We start from the raw sequence: 19,622 nt of genomic DNA, 5'->3' as shown, positions 1-19,622 counted from the left end.
GGATCCACGACGCCGCGGATGGCTGCCCACGATCCGCGTGACTCACCCGAAAACGTATCGCCACCGTTCGTCAGTCCCAAATCCAACGCTCCAAACCCTCCTTGGCTCCAAAACCAAAACTCAGTCACCGCGCCCGCGCCCGCGCATACAAAATTTTGGCAGTCTCGCGCCCACCGGCCGCCTATAAAAGCACCCGAATCCCCAACCTTCTTCCTCACTCCAGTCCCCTCCATTGCCAGCCACATCTCACCAGAGCTCCATCCTCTCCCCACCCACGAATCAAGCACCACCGCAGCCTCCACCTTCCCGATGGCCCGCACGAAGCAGACGGCGAGGAAGTCCACCGGCGGCAAGGCGCCGAGGAAGCAGCTGGCCACCAAGGCGGCGCGCAAGTCCGCCCCGGCCACCGGCGGCGTGAAGAAGCCCCACCGCTTCAGGCCCGGCACCGTCGCGCTCCGCGAGATCCGCAAGTACCAGAAGAGCACCGAGCTGCTCATCCGCAAGCTCCCCTTCCAGCGCCTCGTCAGGGAGATCGCCCAGGACTTCAAGACCGACCTCCGCTTCCAGAGCTCCGCCGTCTCCGCGCTCCAGGAGGCTGCCGAGGCGTACCTCGTCGGACTCTTCGAGGACACCAACCTCTGCGCCATCCACGCCAAGCGCGTCACCATCATGCCCAAGGACATCCAGCTCGCACGCTGCATCCGTGGCGAACGTGCCTAGACTGCTCATGTAGTACCTGATCTGGAGGGGTGTAGAAAGATGTATTGTGAGTGCGTGCTGGAATCTAGAAGTTGTGGTAGGAGAAGTTCTTGTCGTGCTATGATCCCCTGTGTTAGGTTCTGTTTGTCTCTGATGTTACCTGCTTGTTATCATCAGTAATGAAAATGTTGGTTATCAGATCTGAAATTTGTTTTTCTTCCTTCTAATTATTTGTCAGTCTGATTTTTTTGGTTGACCTCATCCTGATCTGCTAGTTTGTTCCAAGATGGCCGAAATTTCGAAACCATTGCCGTTCTGTTCTGGTGCTGCTGAATCTGAACATGCCAGGAGAAACCGTAGCCTGTGTTTTGGTGTTGCTGAATCTCAACCTGCTACGAGAAACAATCGCCTCTGTTTTGATGCTGCTGAATCTGATTATGTGAACATGTTATGGAACAGGACTGATGGATTGTTGCTACCCGTTTACTGGTTCGCCCTACTTGTTATGGAACAGGACTATGGGAGTAATTATGCTGCAACACATGCAGCTATATGTGGGTTTTTGCCATCCAATCTGACCACATTTTCCTCTCCTGAAAAATATAAAAGTAGACCGTAGCCTCATTTTCCCAACTGAAACTGTAGCGTAATTTGAGTACTTAATCGGTTGTCAACATGTCATTCTCTCTGAAGTGTGTGATGGATTGCTGCTATGACTACGAGCAGGACTATATGACTCATAATCAGGGTCTTGCTCATAATATGTGTAACTACTAGATAAATGTCAGTAATTTGGGTAAGTGTGGACCACAAATATCCATCCAAACCAATCTTCCAAGAGAATCTATCTGAATTGATAAAAAGCTTAATCAGTAGGGATGATGTCTGATTGTACACTGCCATTGTCTCGCTTGTAATAAGCTAGTAGTTATGTTCAGAAAAGTTTACTGCACAGTCTAGTGTGTTTGTTCATGCTTTAGGTGGCTTTAGATTTCTGGTTAAGTTTTTTTAAAAAAATGGAAGTTTGTTTTCAGATTTAGATCAACTCTAGCAAATTCCGGATAAGTGCCCAAAACCAGATAATTGCCATCCTAAGCAAGAGTGCATAACTCTAGCAGTCATTCAACATTGGCAAGAGTACCAACACCAATATGTCAGGAAATAACAACCGACTATCATTGTCGATGTTGATGGAGAGGTAAGAATACGAATCACCATTGTTGAGGACGACGAGCTGCTGCCGGGGCTGGCATAGCCGAGCGGCGCAGGCCACGCTGCGGCATCACCTCCTACCAGCCATCGCGCTTGCTCGCCACACACTCCGCTTCCTTGCCAACAACCTTGTCAACAACAACAGCAAGAACATTGAAGGATTTGGTGGTTGGCGGCGTTTGGGGAACCAGTTCCTCTTCACCATCCTCATCATCGTTGTCTGCAGCAGACACCCAAGATGGAGGCCACGACGCAGCAGCAAGGGGCAGCAACCCATCCCCAGCCTCACCGCCGTCAGCAGACCGCGACATCTAGGAGGCAAGCTCCTCCTCCACCTCCTCCATGGCGGCTGCATCGGAGGTCCCGAACCATGACGCGTCGTGCACGACAGGCGCAGATGGCACGGGGAGGGATGTAGGCACAACCTCCACATGCCCGCTACGAACCTGGATAGAGCGGACCAGCGCCTCGCACCCCTCAGAGCTGGAAAGGTTCCCTTGCAAGTTGCAAGCCATCACCCACAATGCCGAAACAGCCCAACACAGGTGCGGCCTCGGTGAAGAGCTCGTTGATGCCAATGACGCCCGGGCAGGGAGGCCGCGGAGTGTCTTCTTCCGACAGGGCGAAAGTGGCCGAGGCAGGCTAGGAGCTTGTACCCACGAAGAGCAACTCCAGGCAGCGCCGGCTCTGCCCAGGGCAGCGGGTGCGACGGCCTGGGGCCCAGCTGAACTGGGGGCCCATAGTGAGCATCCCTGAGTACTGCAGACATAGGTGATTGTGCAAGAAAAAAAAAAGCATTAGAGGCCCATCTATCCACGGGCCCATCATCTACCTAATCTGAACCTGCACGCACGCACCACACAGCTTCAGAGCTTCTCGTTCTATCGTTCTCCAGACTTTCAGTGTCCAGAGGCCACTTCGGTTTCCTACCAACATGCACAGAGGACGGCGTGACTGCTATGGCCTAGGCATGGAGGTTGGAGCAGCCCAATTTTTTACAGGTAATTTTCGAATTAATTTCTATTAGCCCCGGCTCTACCCTCTATTTTTTTGTGTTCCTAAGTTCCCAATCCAAAGTTGTCATGGCACTACCAAGAATTCTAAGCAATTAGATGTCAACAATGTCGAAGAACAACATCATAAGAATTAAAATCTACTTGAGGGAAATGATGCTGATGCCGATGAAAATTGTAAAGACAATGAGAATCGTGGGGGCATAAATGAACAATAAATCTACTTGAGTACGTAATTTAGTTTTTTCTCGGCTGTAACTATGGGGCCCATCCATAAAGTTTGCCCTGGGGCCTCTGAAAATCTAGAGCCGGCCCTGACTCCAGGGCCACCGGAAGCTAGCCGAAGGGGGCACCGACGAGAGGAGCAGGGTCGGCGAGGCTTGGACGGCCGCCATCTTAGCCTTGGGAAGGAGCGTCCGCTTCGTGAACTGCCCGCGGATGGCCGGGCCGAATCCGCGACAGGCAAGGGCAGCTAAGGCGAGCCCGATGGCGGAAGCAGGGGAGGGTGGCGAGGCGTAGGTGGCCGCCGCCGCGGGCATGGGCATGTGAGCGCGGGATGTTGCCGATGAGGAAGGAAGGGGACGCCGCGACCCCGAGAAGCAGCAGCGAACCTCGGGGTGGACGAAGCCACAAAGAGGACGCCGGTAGGGAGAGAGCCTGGCCCGTGTCGCTTGTTCATGAGAACACCCTCATCCGTTGCGCTCGACTTTCGGTGTACCATGAAGGAGTTAGAACCACAAAAATTGACTTTGACTAAAGCAAAAAACGAAGTGTAAATAAAAACGGAAGGAAGGAGTATGTGAGATGATGAGAGAAAAAGCTGGAGACTGCTCAGTTCAAATACTACTACAGCATGAATTTTTGGACGTTTTATCGAAAAAGTACGGCCGTATGGCCTTTTATGTTTTTTTTTTCCCGCAAAAAGCTTCCAGCTGGAGCCTCACGGAACGAATTATTGGAGTACCGCGCCAAGTCCCCGCAACCAAGTAATTTTCGGACCCAGCCCGCCAGTCCCGCGCCGAGTACCCTCAACTGAAATTTTGGGCCAATCTACCGCGCCCAATCCCGGCCATGTCATCGATCCGCGGCATCCTCTCCCGGATCGCCATCTCAACCATCCATTCTTTCCAGATCCAACGGCAAACACCACACTCTCGCGCCCTTTTAAGCCCGTCCTCCCTTGCCCCAAATCACCAACCACCGCTCCACTCTCCCTCAGCTCAGCTCAAACCAGCCACCTCTCGTCAGCCATGTCGGGCCGCGGCAAGGGAGGAAAGGGGCTCGGCAAGGGCGGCGCCAAGCGCCACCGCAAGGTCCTCCGCGACAACATCCAGGGCATCACCAAGCCGGCCATCCGCCGCCTGGCCCGCCGCGGCGGCGTCAAGCGCATCTCCGGGCTCATCTACGAGGAGACCCGCGGCGTGCTCAAGATCTTCCTCGAGAACGTCATCCGCGACGCCGTCACCTACACCGAGCACGCCCGCCGCAAGACCGTCACCGCCATGGACGTCGTCTACGCGCTCAAGCGCCAGGGTCGCACCCTCTACGGCTTCGGCGGCTAGAGGCCTCGCCTCCTCTTCGTCCGCCTAGAGTGCTCATGTAGTTCCTCATCTGGAGGTGTAGAGATGTTGCTACCTTCTTGCAGTGAGTGCGTGCCGGAATCTAGTAGGTGTGGTAGGAGCTCTTGTTCGTGCTATCATGCATTCTGTTAGTTTCTGATCGTGTCTGATGTTACCCGCTTGTTATTATCAGTAATGAAAATGTTGGCTACTAGATCTGAAATTTGTGTTTCTACTTCTAAATAGTTGTTTCGTCAGTTAATTTGTTGCATCTTGACTGAAATTTTGGATTCTCAATCTGCAATCTCCAGGCCATAGCCTCTCTTTTGGTTTTGTCGAATCTGGACATTTTAGGATGCTGTTGTAACTCCTGTTGTATTGATGGCAACATGTGAATTTTTGTGAAGTTACTGCAATCCTGAACAATGAAATTTTGTATTAACCATTTCCGTTCTCGATCCCTTCGTCACCGACGATTCACATCAGCTTCTTTACTTGTTACATTACTGTAGATCCAGTCTAAATATGAACGGACTGTCATGAAATTGCAAGCAACACCTGCATCTATGTACATCCAGTCTGGCCCTATTTCCCTCTCCAGATTTGCAGTCATTTTGGATTAGTTTATCCTGATAAATGTTTTTATTTTATCAGTGCGACTGAAAGTTTGGATTATCAGCTGAAATCCCCAAACCACTGCATAACCTGTTTGGGTACTTTTGAATCTGATGTTACGTTCTGGTTGTGTCTGATCTTAGATCTTAACCTCTTGTTATCATCAGCAATGAAAAAATGTTGGCTGTAACATCTGAATTTTATTATTTGCACCTGCAATTGTGTGAGCATGATGTTGCATTTGATTTGCGCAGATGTTGGATTAGTTCACCCTATTTTTTTTTTTAAGTTCAGAAATTTCAGGATTACCTGAAATCTTAGACTAGTTTCTTATAAGATCTAAATCTGACCTCTGTACCTTATTTCTGAACCCTGCTTTAGCGTTGTATTAGTGCATATTGCAGCCCCACAAACTGTGTCATGACTCCAGAATCATGATACTTTTATCTGATACAACCCTTCTGAATGCCTTTGCCGCTGACGATGCCGAGAAGCGTTTAGTGAATACGCTGCTGTAGAGACCATCTGGCTGATTGTGCACTTGCATTTACTAGTAATATTTAGTAAATCTATGAATCTGGAAGCAAACACCTGCAGTTCTATATATCCAATCTGACCACATTTTCTTCTCCGGATTAAAACGGAAGTTGGACTAGTTTTTCTTTTAATATATGTTCGGATTTTGGTTGAAATCTCCAAACCATTGCATAACTTGTATGGAATATGAACATGTTTCACCCCCTCCAGAAAGTATTGTGACTAGGTTAGTATGCTCTGGTTATTTCTTTCTGTTTATCAATGGCACAATATGCTTATACTTTTCTCAAGTTTAATTTCTGAAATGCATTGTTTCACGGTTTCACGCTTCAGGGTCTGGGCTATGTAAGAACTAAAAAGTTGGACTTCTGAACTCCTAACGTCATATTCAAGTTACCAAAACAGTATGCAAGTACTCCCTCCGGTTGGATTAAATCGATGCGGAGCGGAACAAAAGTTTGTGTATCGCGTGGGTAGACTGACATAGATCCGCGTCGATTAAAAAGGTCCGGAAGTAGTAGATGAGAGGACAAATAATTCCTACTAGAAGGGACTGGCAAGTACAAGTTTTCAAGTCATCCAACATTGTTGCTTAGTTGGAATTGCTGCAGTCTGAACAATTGCAGTTTCAACTGATAAACCATTTTCCATCAATTGTTGTCACACCTCATATAGCACGATCTCATCAAAAGACCAAAGTAACTGCCAGGAAGATACACCCACATAGCCATGATCATTGCACCACCGAAGCATATGTGAGCTAATTAGTTAGTTGAGTTCTTCCTCCTGGTGGGTGTGAATGATGCAATCCGCCTACGGGTATGAAATGCAGGTCAGAAGACACCCCTCGCCCATCTGGCCATCAGACTGTCAAGTTCCCCTGTTGTCGTCTTACCTGCGCATATGGATCACGATCGGGCACAGCAAGAAAATGGCAGGTCCACCCCTGTGTTTTCAGCCGTCTCAAGAACGTATGTGTCATCGATGGGCCTCGAACTGCTCTTCTGCGTCTGAGCTTGTGAGCTTCAGCTTGTATCTGATAATATTTTGAATTTGATGTACTAGCTAACTCAATCAAAAGTCTTGAACGGGCGATATATTTCAACACAACTTACTCCGAAAGTTATTTCCATGGGTCGTGGTTATGTGAAATCCTAGCCCCATTAGTTTTGGTTTTATGATATTTGCTGAGGTATAAATTATGTTGGCTACATTACTAGAAGGAACAGCCATCTAGGCTTAATGATCTAAGGCCCAGTATAGATGAACTGATGTAAGTACGAGTACGCATCATAACAGTTTCAGTTAGTAGCTTATAACTGACACATAGATCACGAGTAGAGAAACACAGATCATGAGTAGAGCCACTTTAGCCTGAATCAGTGAACATAATTTAGACTAGTATTGGCAAGGGCAGTTATTAGGCTAAAAGAACAATGAGATGGATCAGAGGACAGAGAAACAAGTCGATATCTTAGAGCCAAGGCAACAACAGGAATAAAGGCCATTCTTTGTTCTCAAGTTTAATCTCTGAAATACATTGTTTCCACGCTTCAGGGTTTGCATATGTAATAAGAACTAAAAGGTTTAAGACTTCTGAACTCCTGACACCATATTAAAGTTACCATAACAGTATGCAAGTAGATGAGAGGACAAATAATTCCTACTATAAGGGACCGGCAAGTACAGCAAGTTTTCTAGTCATCCAACATTGTTGCGGAATTGGAATTGCTGCAGCCAGGAACAGTTGCAGTTTCAATTGATAAACCATTTTCCATCAATTATTTTCACACCTCATATAGCACAATCTCATCAAGAGACCAAACTAATTGCCAGGAAGATACACCCACCTAGCCATGTCTAGATAACAGAAGGTAACCGAGCAACGAATCCACCATGACAACTGAGCCACAGAAGCATACGTGAGGCAATCAATTAGTAGAGTTCTTCCTCCTGGTAGATGTGAATGATGCAATCCGCCTTCGGGTATGAAATGCAGGTCAGAAGATACCCCTCACTCATCTAGCCCTCACGCTGTCCAACTTCCCCAGTTGTCATCTTGCCTGTGCAGGTGGAGCACGTTCCGGCGCAGCAAGAAAATGGCAGCTCCACCCCTGTGTTTTCAGTCGCCTCAAGAATGTAGGTGTTGTCGGGGGCCTCAAACTCGTGCTCTTCTCGGGCTGGGCTTGTGAGCTTCACCTTTTTCTCTGATATTATTTTGAATTTGATGTACTAGCTAACTCGATCAGAAGTCTTGAACGGGCGATATATTTCAACACAACTTGTTGCAAAAGTTACTTCCATGGGTCGTGGTTATGTGAAATCATTGGCCCATATCAGTTGTGGTTTTATGAAATTTTTGCTCTAGAAGGAACCACCATCTAGGAGTAGCGATCTAAGGCCCATGTACAGATGTAAGTAGGAGTAAGTAAGCATCATAATAGTTTCAGTTAGTGGCTTAACTGACACATAGATCATGAGTAGAGAAACATAGATCATGAGTAGCTGCTTTAGCTAGAATCACTGTTTTAAGTGAACATTTAGGCTAGTATTGGCAAGGGCAGTTAGGCTAAAAAACAATGAAATGGAGCAGAGGACAGACAAACAAGTCAATATCTTAGTTCCAAGACAGCAACTGAAAACAACAGGGATGAAGGCCATGCTTTGTTCTCAAGTTTAATCTCTGATGAAATACATTGTTTCACGCTTCAGGGTTTGCATATGTGATAAGAACTAAAAGGTTTAAGACTTCCCAACTCTTGACACCATATTTAAGTTATCAAAACAGTATGCAAGCAGATGAGAGGACAAATAATTCGTACTAGAATGACCGGCAAGTACCAACACATTTTGAAGTCTTCCAACAGTGTGCGGTTGTTGGAATTACTTCAATCTGAACAAATGCAGTTTGGATTCATAAACCATTTTACATCAATTATTGTCACAACCCATATATGGCGGTCTCATGGAAATACCAAGCTAACTGCCAGGAAGATATGCCCCCACCTTACCACCTAGCCACCTCTAGATACCAGGAGGTAACCGAACAAGAACGAATCCACCAGGATGATTGCGCCCCAGAAGCATACAGGAGCCAACTAATCAGTAGAGTTCTTCCTCCTGGTGGGTGTGAATGACGCAATCCGCCTTGGGGTACGAGATGCAGGTCAGAAGGTACCCCTCGCCCATCTGGTTCTCGTCGAGGAAGGAGCCCTCCGACTGGTCGACCTCCCCTTTATCCATCTTGCCCGCGCACGTGGAGCAGGACCCGGCGCGGCAGGAGAAGGGCAGCTCCACCCCGGCGTTCTCAGCCGCCTCGAGAATGTAGGTGTCGTCGGGGGCCTCGAACTCGTGCTCCTCTCCGTCCGGCATTATGAGCTTCACCTTGTGCGTGGCAGATGCCCTGAACTTGTTCGAGATCCTCAAGCCTGACAGGTTCGATGTCTGCTTCGCGTAGCCGACGAAGGAAGGGGTCCTGATCGCCGGAGCAATGGTTTGAAAGCTAGCACCGGATTTAGCAACAGACACTCTTGGAGCGGCGACGGTCGACATCTTGCTGATCCTGAAGAAGAAAAGCACGAAATCATGTCAAAGCAAAGTATGAAAATGCAGATACAAGTATTGTTTTTCAGTTATCGTTGGGGTGTAAAGTGTAAACCGTATATGGTCGGTCACCACCACCCCCATTTCACATATGGAACATACACAAGTCTCAACATGAGACCACTTCCTTTTTTTGCGAATTAACATGAGATCACTTCCTGTCCCAGGTTATATCAGTTCAAATTAGTAGTCCCTAGAAAATAAGGCACGCCGGCCCTTGTAAGAGCTTTCAGTTCAGTTCATCATGATGCGGACAGTAGTACGGTACAACGGGCAGAACCTATCGACTACCAGAGACAGATCCGGTAAGCGCGTGGATTCGCCGGCCGCCGGCTCGCCGTGACCAGGACACTCGAGCCAGGGCACATCGCATCAAGAAAACATCAAATCAAGGCGCGCGATCTACGGCTATAACCATAAGCGGGCGGCCGAGCAGGGTGCGCGTGTGATCGATTCAGGAAGCGAAGAAGGCGGTGATGGATCGTACCTGCTCTGAGCCCTCTCGACGAGACTGACGGGGAGTGGGGATGCTGCGGCGGCGCGGGGCGACGGGAAGGCCGGTTGGACTTTGGGATCGAGAGTGGAGGTGAGGTGGCTAGCACGCGCACGGCGCCTTATTAATAGGGGGATCTGTCCGGCTCCCGGCTCCCGGTGGCCCTGGCCGGGACACACGCCTCTTCTTTGCGCTGGGCCGTGGGTCGCCCCGCCGCGGCTGGCTGCTTGGACGAAAGGCCGCGGCTTTGGCCGGTACGGTGTACCAAAGCTCCTTGCCAAGACGACCAGCACCATTTTTCTTCTCCTTCGGCACCCATCGATAGCCTCTTTGTTTTTGTACTGTAACAAAGAATTATTAGTCGTATCAAACAGAGTACATCTGCTGATTAGTTTAACTGACGGTGTGTGATGAAGTGAAGGTCCAGGTTGTTACATTACGCGGCTGCTCTCGCCGTGGGACGCGTCCCTTGGTCGGGCTCAGGGGCCGGAAATGGCACACGGGTAGGTGAGCACGCATCCCCTGAAATGCGATGTGCTATGAGCGCGTTTGGTTGCCTGCATCCCCATGTGGGAGCAATTTTCGGCCGTTTGGATGCCTGGGTCGAGCCGCGTTGTCGCATGAACCGGTTTTCAAAGCAGTGTCGGCCAGACCATGGAGGAACGCCCGGTTCGGCAGTTTCCAGCGGTGCAGGCAAATCTCCACGCCCGCTGATGCAAAAGGGAATCTTCGGCGCCCGGGCGGAGACGGGAATGGAGATGACGGGAGCTGCGACGCGCATCGGCGAAAAGCGAAAAGGGGGGCGGGAAGGATTCCGCCACCTCCCGCCGCGCCCCATGGCCTATTTCTACCCCCTCCTCCACTGCCCCCCAAATTTCGAGCTCCTCCTCCCGTCAGCAAGCAGGTAAGAGGCGCACGCATCTTCGGTCGGCGACGGTTGCAGCAGCGGCAGCGACGACGACGAGTACATCTGGGCTACCTCCTGGTCCAGCGCATCTTCACCTCCGGCCATGACTGTAAGTCATCCTTTATCCCCGTACCGCGACAATGTTTAGATCTAGGTTAGAAGTAATCAGATCTTGTCTAGGGTTTGGTCTTGTAGCAGGGGTTAGTTCGGATTGAGGTGAGCTATCATGATCTTGCTAGGATTCGACAGTTCCGGTTGGTACTGCCATGGTGTTGTCAAGGGTTTGGTCTTGTAGCAGGGGTTAGTCCAATGATCTGCTTGTGTGATTTAGGATGAACTTGTCCGGTTGCTACCGTTGCCATGAACTGCTTGGTTGATTTAGGATGAACTTGTCCGGTTGCTAACGTTGCCATGAACTGCTTGTCTGATTTAGGATTTACATTGATGTGCATAGGACTCCTTCAGCGATGACTTTAGCCAGGCGCTTGTCTGCGTTGGGGATTCACAGATCCCTTCCCAAGTTCCCGATTCGCAGCCCACGTTCGAGTCCAAGGTCACCTCTCTGCCCGTGTCTGACCTGGTGGCTCAGGTAGCGGCAGAGGTGACTGCTAGGTTGGCCAGCACTAAGAAGAACAAGAACCGCAGGGAAGTGGAGAAGGCCCTGAAGTCCGGGCAGGAAAGGAATGCCACCATGAAATGGCTTCCATTCATGTCCAGCTTCGTGTTGGAGAAGATGTGTGGCTTGATCCAGAGCGGGGTGCGTACTGACAAAGGCTTCAAAGAAGTCGATCTGAATTCCGTAGCTAAGGGTCTAGCTGAGCACTGTGGTGTCTTCGTCTGCTCCACTCAGGTGTATAACCACCTGAGGAAGTGGAGGCAGAGGTGGCTCACCATTAGCAGGCTTCGCGATCTGAGCGGTGCGAGGACACCAAGTGCATCGTCCTTGAGGGTGAGCACTACTGCGGGCACGTCGCGGTGAGCACCTCAATAACTCAGTCCTCCTCACTAACTTTTGTGATCAGCCACGAGCACAACTAACATCATTGTCCCTTCGTATCGTAGGATCACCCAAAGGACGCGGAGTTCCTCAATGTGCCCATCGCCAACTACGATGAGATGCACACCATCTTCTCCTTCGGCCTCTCCACCGGCAAGTACGCCATGGGATCCAGTGAGCCTCTGGGATCTGCTGCCCCTGCACCTGAGGATGCTGATACCCAGGAGTCCGAGACGGTGAACCTCGATGCTGACAAGCCAGCCGACGCGCCTGAGAAGCCGACCACCGGCAAGAGGAAGAGAGGTGCCTTCGCGGACGACGAGCTGGTGGCCTTCACCAACATGACTGTTGCTGTGAAGGAGGCGCACAGGCCATCAGGACGAACAAGCCCACGGACATGCACCCTAACCTCTACAATGCGGTCATGGACATGCTTGGCTTCACCGAGGATGATCTGATGGTCGCCCTCAGCCACCTCGTCGACCACAAGGCCCAGGGTTCCAGCTTCGTCGGCATGATCGAGCCACACCGCGTCCTCTGGCTAAGGAACTACCTTGGCAAGTACCACGACAAGGTGTAGTGGTGCCCTTGACGGGGTGGTTCAGGGAGGCATGCATGGAGATGGTGATGATGATGATGATGATGATGATGATGATGTGATGATGTATATTCTGGAAGTAGCTAGGATGAAAACATTTGGCCCCTTTTTGTAAGTATGATGAGGTGGTATATACTAACCCCTCAGGTCATGGTGAACTTTGCGGTGTTCTGTTGAGACACCCACTTTTGTTGTGGTGGTAGGACGACACCACGCTAGTGTAGGATAAACTTCTGATTGACTTTTGGAATGATATGAATGCCCGTCAACACTTGTCTTGTTCTATTGCTCATTTCTGCATTGCTTCATTGTTGTGATTGCTAACTTCTTCTTATGCCATTCTAGTGGTATGTGGTGTTTCGCGGGCGGGTTCGAGGAATCTACAGCTCATGGATAGTCTGTCAAGATCAGGTCAATGGCTACTCCAACAACAGCTACCGAGGATATGCAACATTGGAGGAGGCACAACAAGAGTACCTCACCTACCTGGAAGAGGAGCTCCTGGAAGACCAGACCATCGATGATGCAGTGCCATTAGCATAGCTGCCGCCGGAGGAAGTACATGCTCTACAAGGAGCACCACCGGAGGTACGTCCCAGGCGGGTCAAAGATTAAATCATCGCCTTCCTCATCGTGGTGATCGTGAGGATCGTGTTCTTCTAAGTGGTCTATGATCGTATGTAATATGCCATAGCATGGTAATATCACCCTATTTGGATTGTGGTAAGGATATGAAACTGTGATTTGAGCAACCAAACAGCTGATTCCTGTTTTCCTCCGTGCAAGATGGGCTGAAAACAGACAACCAAACGATGGGGTCTGGGTTCCTTCTCCGGCGTGCAAAAGGCCGCACAGGCTACCAAACGACCGGCAAAAGGTGGCCCATGGCCCGTTCTCAACGCGCAATGCCTCCCATCTCGCTGCGCCAGGCATGCAGGAATCCGGCCCAGGCAACCAAACGCGCCCTATCTATGATCATTATTTCCCCATCCACTGCTCTCGTTCAGCTACAGTAGCCTTGAGAGGCTTCCTTCTTTCATCGAGGTGCCGACGGCCGCTCCGTCGGATTAGCTGGCCAGATTTGATCTTGGTTTGGCGCCAGAGTAGTTAAGATTAGTTCTAGGGTTTTCTTTGCTGTATTTCGGTTGGATGCCACGTTTTGGGCGCTTGCCCTATAGTTAAGATGAAGTCTCGGCTTGCTGCAGTTGGGGCACTTCTGGTTGGAGCTAAGTGGGAGGAAGAGCGAGGCGCTCTTCTTCAATAAGATTATGACGGAGGATCTCTATCGCGTGCCTAGAAGTCAAGATTGGGAAGTTCTCCCGGCCGACCATGGTGGCGCGGGGGGGGGGGGGGGGGGGGGGGGACAAAATCGTCTTGCGAGATTTGTTGTTACTTTTCTCCTGGCCGGCCTTGGTGGCGAGGGGAGCGTAGTTGCAGCCAGTCGCTCTTCACTCCAGGATTGAGATCTAGGTTCGTTGGCGAGAGCATCCTAGAGCGGTGGAACTCCATGGTGTTCTCTTATCTATCCTGCCGTGCATGTGTGGGGAGAGGAGGCGATGGAGCTATGACCTTCTCTAGTCCGAGCCGGCCTTCGCTACATAGACGAGTTCAACCACGCATATGGCATCTTCGCCTCTGTGATCTTCGGCCGCATGGCGGCGCATCTTCAACCTCCGTTTCGGAGGCTCTTCACCGTTTTTGCTAATAGAGCTTGAGCTTCTTCGTCACCAAGTGGTGTGCCCCCGGTGGCTTGGAGGCATCTAGTGGTGACGAATCTTCATCGGAAGGGGGCGCTCGAGCACTTTGCCCTTGATCCTTGGCGGCGACGCCTTGAGGACGCCGGCGAGCTGTGGTGGAGACACCCAATGACTTGATTGCTTTTCCTTCTTTCTTTCCAGGGTGTTTTGTGTAAATCTGCAGGCCTTATCTTCAAATATTTTGTTCTTTAGGGCGAGTTTTGTTTTGGACCTCCTTGTAATTTGTACCTGCCACATGGTATATGAATGATAGCTCCACGGAGTCTTCTAGACCCCCCTTTGTAAAAAAGAAAGCAAGCAAATGCAAACCGGAATGCCGCACCATACATCCCTCCCTCGTTCGATGTATCTCTATGTGATACGAGTGACGAGTCAACTCACACCAGGAATAAGATAACAGAGTTCAGGCTCCATAAGCAAAAGCAGGTTTAAGCTCCAGACAGAGACAGATACTCCGAACAAGAACAAGTGGACTTTGATTTTCGGGAGAATACATTAACAGGGGTCGCTACAATCAACATCCACAGAGTACAGTAATCTTGAACTGGCAATTGTTTGATCATGCCACATCATAGAAAATAGTACAGCACGATTACATCACCGTGGTAGTTTTCGACCCAAAATATTTTGGACTATTGGCGGAAATTCACAGCACGCTCCCGTATTGGGGCCACACTATGGAGGAGCCAACCACAGCCGTCAGCTGCACACAAAAAAGTTGGCAAGCCTCTGCCTGGATCAGATGGGCATCCGAAGCAGCTGGATCCTTCTTCAATCTTCGTCGATCGTCAGGAACTATCACACACATTGAGTGGTGGGATGCACCACAGTGGTTGAACACAAGGGCACTCCCAGTCCCGGCGCAGACTGATACATACATAAGGACTACTGGTTGCAGTCACCTGGCATGCAAAACCAGCAAGCCTGCAAAATGGACGACATCATCTCAGCGAAAGAAGCAACAAACGATACATGTTGGTTTGATGCGGGTAATGAACTTCTGCCATTAAGTTGTGTAAACATGATACAAGGCATAGGATATCTGAGCAGTAACAAACTACTAACAAACATACATTGCTTACAGATGAACATTAAAGTGATAAACATGACGTATCAAGAGTCTAATCATCATGGATGGTTTGGGCCGATCTTATGGAGCTTATCTTCTGTGTTGTTTTAATTGAGAAAATGCAATGATACAGAGCAAAAGTAAAGGATATTGAAGAGGTTATGACCTTGGTTCTTTTAATGCCAGTTTTCAGGAGCTAAGTATTGTGATTGAACATAATGGATACAAAGAAAAGAAAAAAATGTGTAAAAACAAAAAACCACCAAGCCCTTCCATTTCAATGTTTTCAGGTCTTCCGAAGTGTTATGACTTGGAAATATAGTGTGCTTACATGAATCAAATATCTATTTGTTCCAAAGGCATATGTTCAACCATAAAATTTGAGTGCTCAAAAAGTGACAAACAATTGCCGTACGGCACAAAAAAAAAAAAAACTCACCAATGACAGCTACTGCAACCAGTAGTGATGTTGCTATACAAACTTCAGAATGATTGTAGTCAGATCTGCTTAATCTTCTCTTAATTAGCTCAGGCCAGCAATACCTAGCCTGCAAGGAGTAACAGCAGAAGGACATTAAAGGGTAAACCAATATACTGCAAGATTCTTTCAACTAACAAGCTAAAACAACGTCTACAGCGCAATAGGTAAACTAACAGAAAAAAGAGAAGATGATAGCATACCCTTCCCGATGTACGTAGATTGAACGGAGGCAATATATTTCCATTTCTCAAGCCATTCATAGCTTCTCCATCTTTCCTCCTCTTTGTAAAGCTCTCCCGACCTCTCTTTGTAAACCATAAGTTTCTCATAAAACTGCGCCACTGCCTGCTCAGTTTGCTCTTGTAACGATGGTTCCTACCAACTGAATCATCATCCAAACTACACAAACTGTTATCACAATGATCTTCTCCACATGAACATTGCAGTTTGGATGCTCCTTCCACATCATTTCCTGAATATCTGAATTCACCTGACGTATGTTCTTGAGAAGAATGATAACCATTCACCATGGGTGCGCTGTCGCTCTTAAGTTCAGTAATTTCATCTGTATCAGTGGAGTAATATGCACGACCATCATCTTTGGAACCAGAAAGAAAAGATGCCAGACCATCTCCATCCTGTTCACTTGAGTATGGATATTTCGGAGTTCTACTGAAATCTGACCTAAGATTCTTCAAGCTTTCTTCCACCTCGGAGATTTGCTCAGCTATAGCTCTAATGAATTGGCGAAACTTTAAGATTGCATTTTCCCTTGAATTTGACTTATTAGAGAATGCAGCTGCATTCACCTCCCTCTCAAATTGCTCCAACTGCGAGAGTTAGGAGAACAAGTCTTAGTAAATGTATAAAATAGCAGTTAAAACAGAAACATGAATAAATGGACTGGCATGGTCAAACTATGTGGAAAGCTTGATGGTTTGAACCTGCCACTTGGTAGTTCCGAGAGCAGTAATCACATCTCTCTCATGATGTATCGGTCCATGAAGTTTTGCATCTGAAGTATCGTCTTGTATAACTTTCTTTTCATGCAAAAGCAAGCGGTAGACACCCTCCATCCTATACAGCAACCCAACGTTAAATCCAAGTAGCATGGTCAGCAAGCTGCAGCACACCTTGCTTGCTGCAAAAAATGTCTCATAACCTCTATGACAGCGCAAGAACTCTTAATACTGTACAAGCTTAAATACTACATAAAGAGAGAAATAGCATATTTTCAGGTGCATTAATGATTGGATTTGAAAGCATGGTGCCTTTCTGCTTTAACATCTTCCTACAAGAGAAGGGCATACTACTAATTGTAGGTTCATCAGCTGCTCTCACACTAGCTGGAAGAGAAAAAATCATGGAATTCTTATATTGCATAAGAAAATCCCCTATAAAAACCACGTCAGTTGGGATACCACAAAACAACCTTAACTATTAGTTTCTTTATATAGGTGTAATATATACTATTTGCACGATAAAAAAACCATATGGAGAAGAAATACTACTTCTGAAGAGAAATCCTAGAAAAACTAGTTGGCTTTGTTGTAAGGTAAGCTCGATCGAAGCAAAGACTTGCACCAAAAACCTAATTTTGCACTAATAAGCTGCTGCATGTGCATCTAACTCAATAAGTAAGCTACAGAACCCTGCCAGTATTTTCCCTCAAACAATTAAACTGCCAGTAATTTCTCATTTAAGGCAGACATGATACTTTGAGAATTCACCAAAATATGGGACCTAGCTTATTGCAAGCAAATACCAATCCGGACAGCGGTACAGGCGCACAGAGAATCATACAGAGAGAATCCCGAGCTCCGGAACTGGCACCACGCATTCCTAACCCGCACCAAATTCCCCACAATGTGGCAGCAAACCCCGGGAGATTAGACCGAGCTACGCGCAGAATTCCAGCAAGCAGAACATAGAGAAATATAAGAAGAAGCGGGAAGATTGAAAAATCCCCGTACCTGTCGGCGGAATCCTGCACGCACTCCGCCGCGGGGAAGAGCGGATCCGACTCCCACCGCCCGAAGCCCTCCGCCATGGAGCGGGATCCCAGCCCGCGGCAGCGAACGCCCCCGAGCAAGATTCGATCGAATCCGCGAAGCTGGGAATAGGAAGAGGACGAACGCGCACGCGTGCGCTGGAGCGCGAAGGGGAAATTTTCCGGTTGGTGGGATTCCTCCTGGTTCTGGGCTCGTTTTCCGTTTGTGTTCCTCGTGTTTGTTTCCTCTTTCCTCTTTCGTGCGACGCTACGCCCTCTGGTTGGTCTTGGTGGTGGTGCTTTGCAGATGAGTCCTCTCATAGTCTAAACAGTAAAATCCATCCATGATACCTAAACTTAAAACTTGCTAGTACCCAAAATTGATAGGGTCATCCACCTTTTGAATACATAAGCCACGATACCTAAATATGAAACTCATCCGATTGAAAGTCACTGTTGCGAGTAGAGCGAGGGAGATGGGCGTATTTGCTGACGTGGTGCAGCTAAGTGAAACTGGCCCACTTGGGTGGAGGGGTAATTTGCAAAACATCAATTCTATCGCTACCCCTCCCTTTGCGTGATTTCTTTCTCTCTCACTCGCTAAAATTTCCCTATCCGTGCATCACAACGTAAAGCATAGTCGGTGCCGCTCCTCTCTCCCATTGCCCCAATGGGGTGTAGGTCCTTCGTCGTCGTAGGCCTGCTGCCGCCGGAGTAGGTCCTCTTTGTAAGGGTATTTTACCCTTATCCATTATTTTGGTATCTATGACACCGTGCTAGAGTATTTGGACTAATACATGCCTACAAGATGACTTTCAGGTATTAGCCAAAGAGGTATGATGGTGTAGCAATGGAACAAAAGGCAACGGGAGACCCCCCCAATTCGACGAAAAATCAGCTAGTTTTTCGAGCACAGCCGATCCACGTATCCGGTCCGACTGCCCTGCACCGGCAGCCCGGTCACCAACCGGACCACGAACCGGTGCCATCCGGCAAGTTCCGGAAGAAACGAAGCCATCCGCGTGCGTCGGTCACCGGCCGGTTTCGAGCAGGCTCGGTCCACGGCCAGTCGACAGGCGCTGGCCAGCGGCCGGTCGGCAATCGGGTTCTGCGCTGTGACATCCGGCGACATCCAATAGCCGAAGCCTGCCGGTCAAGTCCCGGTCCCGCCTCCGGTTGGAAACCGGCCGGCCCGATCTGTGGCCGATCGGCCGGCGTGGACCGGCTTGTCCGCGCCAAATCCGGTTGACCGGGTTTCTCGAAGAATCTGCGATGTGGCAAGTGACCAACGGCCGTATTTAGAAGAACACTATAAATAGGTCTTCTCCTACCTCTCGAACAGTTAGGCACTACACTACAAGTCGTTCTTAAGCTCTCTCTCTCATACTCCATTGCTAGAAACACCAAAAGCCTCGGATCTCCCTCCTCCTCCACCCAAACTCAAATCCCTCCTGGAATCATTAGAGGAGGACCCGATCTACCGTTCTACCAAGCCAAATCTCATTCCCCCTTGTATTCATTGAGAAGCTTGCTTCCTAGGGTTCCTTGAAACCCTAGGTAGGCAAGAGGAGTCCGGAAGCATCCGGGCCGTGGATTTGCTCCGGCAAGATTGTGAAGGTTTGGAGGCTACCTCAAAGTCTACCACAAGTGAGTGAGCTATTCCTTCGTGGGATAGGCTCCGGAGAATAGGGTGAGCCTTCGTGGCGCGGGGAATCCTTCGTGGGACCTCCACTCCTCCAAACGTGACGTACCTTGTTGCAAAGCAAGGGAACACGGGAATACATCCTCGTCTCCGCGTGCTATCGGTTATCTCTAACCGAACTCCTTACTTGTGATTTAATCGCCTGTGAGAGCCTTCGTGCTCGAGTTAGTTGTATCCTCATATAGGTTGCTTCACCTAGTTTGCATTAGGCTCATCTTTATATTCCGCAAAGCCTAATATTGCAAAGAAAGAATTAAAATTTGTAGAAACCTATTCACCCCCCCCCCCTCTAGGTTTACCATCTCTATACTTTCAATTGGTATCAGAGCAAGGACTCTTATTAAGGGCTTCACCGCCTTAAGAGTGAGATGGATAAACTCTTCGAGGGTC

The 19,622-nt window shown here is 48.9% G+C and overlaps 4 protein-coding genes across 4 annotated transcripts; 2 read left to right on the top strand and 2 right to left on the bottom strand.

Moving 5' to 3' along the window:
- The first annotated feature begins 207 nt into the window (after positions 1 to 207).
- Positions 208 to 906, top strand: LOC139833072 (histone H3.2-like). Its single transcript, XM_071823224.1, has one exon. The coding sequence runs from the start codon at positions 310 to 312 to the stop codon at positions 718 to 720; it is 411 nt and encodes a 136-aa protein (XP_071679325.1). The 5' UTR covers positions 208 to 309; the 3' UTR covers positions 721 to 906.
- A 3,197-nt stretch (positions 907 to 4,103) lies between these two features.
- Positions 4,104 to 4,695, top strand: LOC127323249 (histone H4). Its single transcript, XM_051351418.2, has one exon. It carries the CDS (start codon positions 4,175 to 4,177, stop codon positions 4,484 to 4,486), a length of 312 nt encoding a protein of 103 aa, XP_051207378.2. The 5' UTR covers positions 4,104 to 4,174; the 3' UTR covers positions 4,487 to 4,695.
- A 3,834-nt stretch (positions 4,696 to 8,529) lies between these two features.
- Positions 8,530 to 10,042, bottom strand: LOC127323239 (ferredoxin-6, chloroplastic). The gene is made up of 2 exons (XM_051351408.1): positions 9,726 to 10,042; positions 8,530 to 9,197 (listed from the first exon to the last, which is right to left on the bottom strand). The coding sequence occupies exons 1-2, from the start codon at positions 10,025 to 10,027 to the stop codon at positions 8,738 to 8,740; spliced, it is 762 nt and encodes a 253-aa protein (XP_051207368.1). The 5' UTR covers positions 10,028 to 10,042; the 3' UTR covers positions 8,530 to 8,737.
- Positions 10,043 to 14,447: 4,405 nt separating this feature from the next.
- LOC127323228 (uncharacterized) lies at positions 14,448 to 17,823 on the bottom strand. Its single transcript, XM_051351397.2, has 5 exons — positions 17,514 to 17,823; positions 16,485 to 16,617; positions 15,741 to 16,370; positions 15,499 to 15,607; positions 14,448 to 14,914 (listed from the first exon to the last, which is right to left on the bottom strand). Exons 1-5 carry the CDS (start codon positions 17,588 to 17,590, stop codon positions 14,889 to 14,891), a joined length of 975 nt encoding a protein of 324 aa, XP_051207357.1. The 5' UTR covers positions 17,591 to 17,823; the 3' UTR covers positions 14,448 to 14,888.
- Positions 17,824 to 19,622: the final 1,799 nt, after the last annotated feature.

Source organism: Lolium perenne, chromosome 1, assembly GCF_019359855.2.
Source record: "Lolium perenne isolate Kyuss_39 chromosome 1, Kyuss_2.0, whole genome shotgun sequence".
NCBI classification, from domain to species: domain Eukaryota; kingdom Viridiplantae; phylum Streptophyta; class Magnoliopsida; order Poales; family Poaceae; genus Lolium; species Lolium perenne.
The sequence above is the reverse complement of the archived record's forward strand: the minus strand, read 5'-3'. Positions and strand labels throughout refer to the sequence as shown.

Bases quoted from the DNA above. Each gene is read 5' to 3' on its own strand.
- LOC127323228 (XM_051351397.2), bottom strand. From the start codon at position 17,590: ATGGCGGAGGGCTTCGGGCGGTGGGAGTCGGATCCGCTCTTCCCCGCG. The intron at 16,618-17,513 runs GTACGGGGATTT...GTTGCTGTATAG, and splicing joins GTGCAGGATTCCGCCGACAG to GATGGAGGGTGTCTACCGCT. The intron at 14,915-15,498 runs GTGAGTTTTTTT...TCCATTTTGCAG, and splicing joins GGTTGCAGTAGCTGTCATTG to GCTTGCTGGTTTTGCATGCC.
- LOC139833072 (XM_071823224.1), top strand. From the start codon at position 310: ATGGCCCGCACGAAGCAGACGGCGAGGAAGTCCACCGGCGGCAAGGCG.
- LOC127323239 (XM_051351408.1), bottom strand. From the start codon at position 10,027: ATGGTGCTGGTCGTCTTGGCAAGGAGCTTTGGTACACCGTACCGGCCA. The intron at 9,198-9,725 runs GTACGATCCATC...TTTCTTCTTCAG, and splicing joins GTCGAGAGGGCTCAGAGCAG to GATCAGCAAGATGTCGACCG.
- LOC127323249 (XM_051351418.2), top strand. From the start codon at position 4,175: ATGTCGGGCCGCGGCAAGGGAGGAAAGGGGCTCGGCAAGGGCGGCGCC.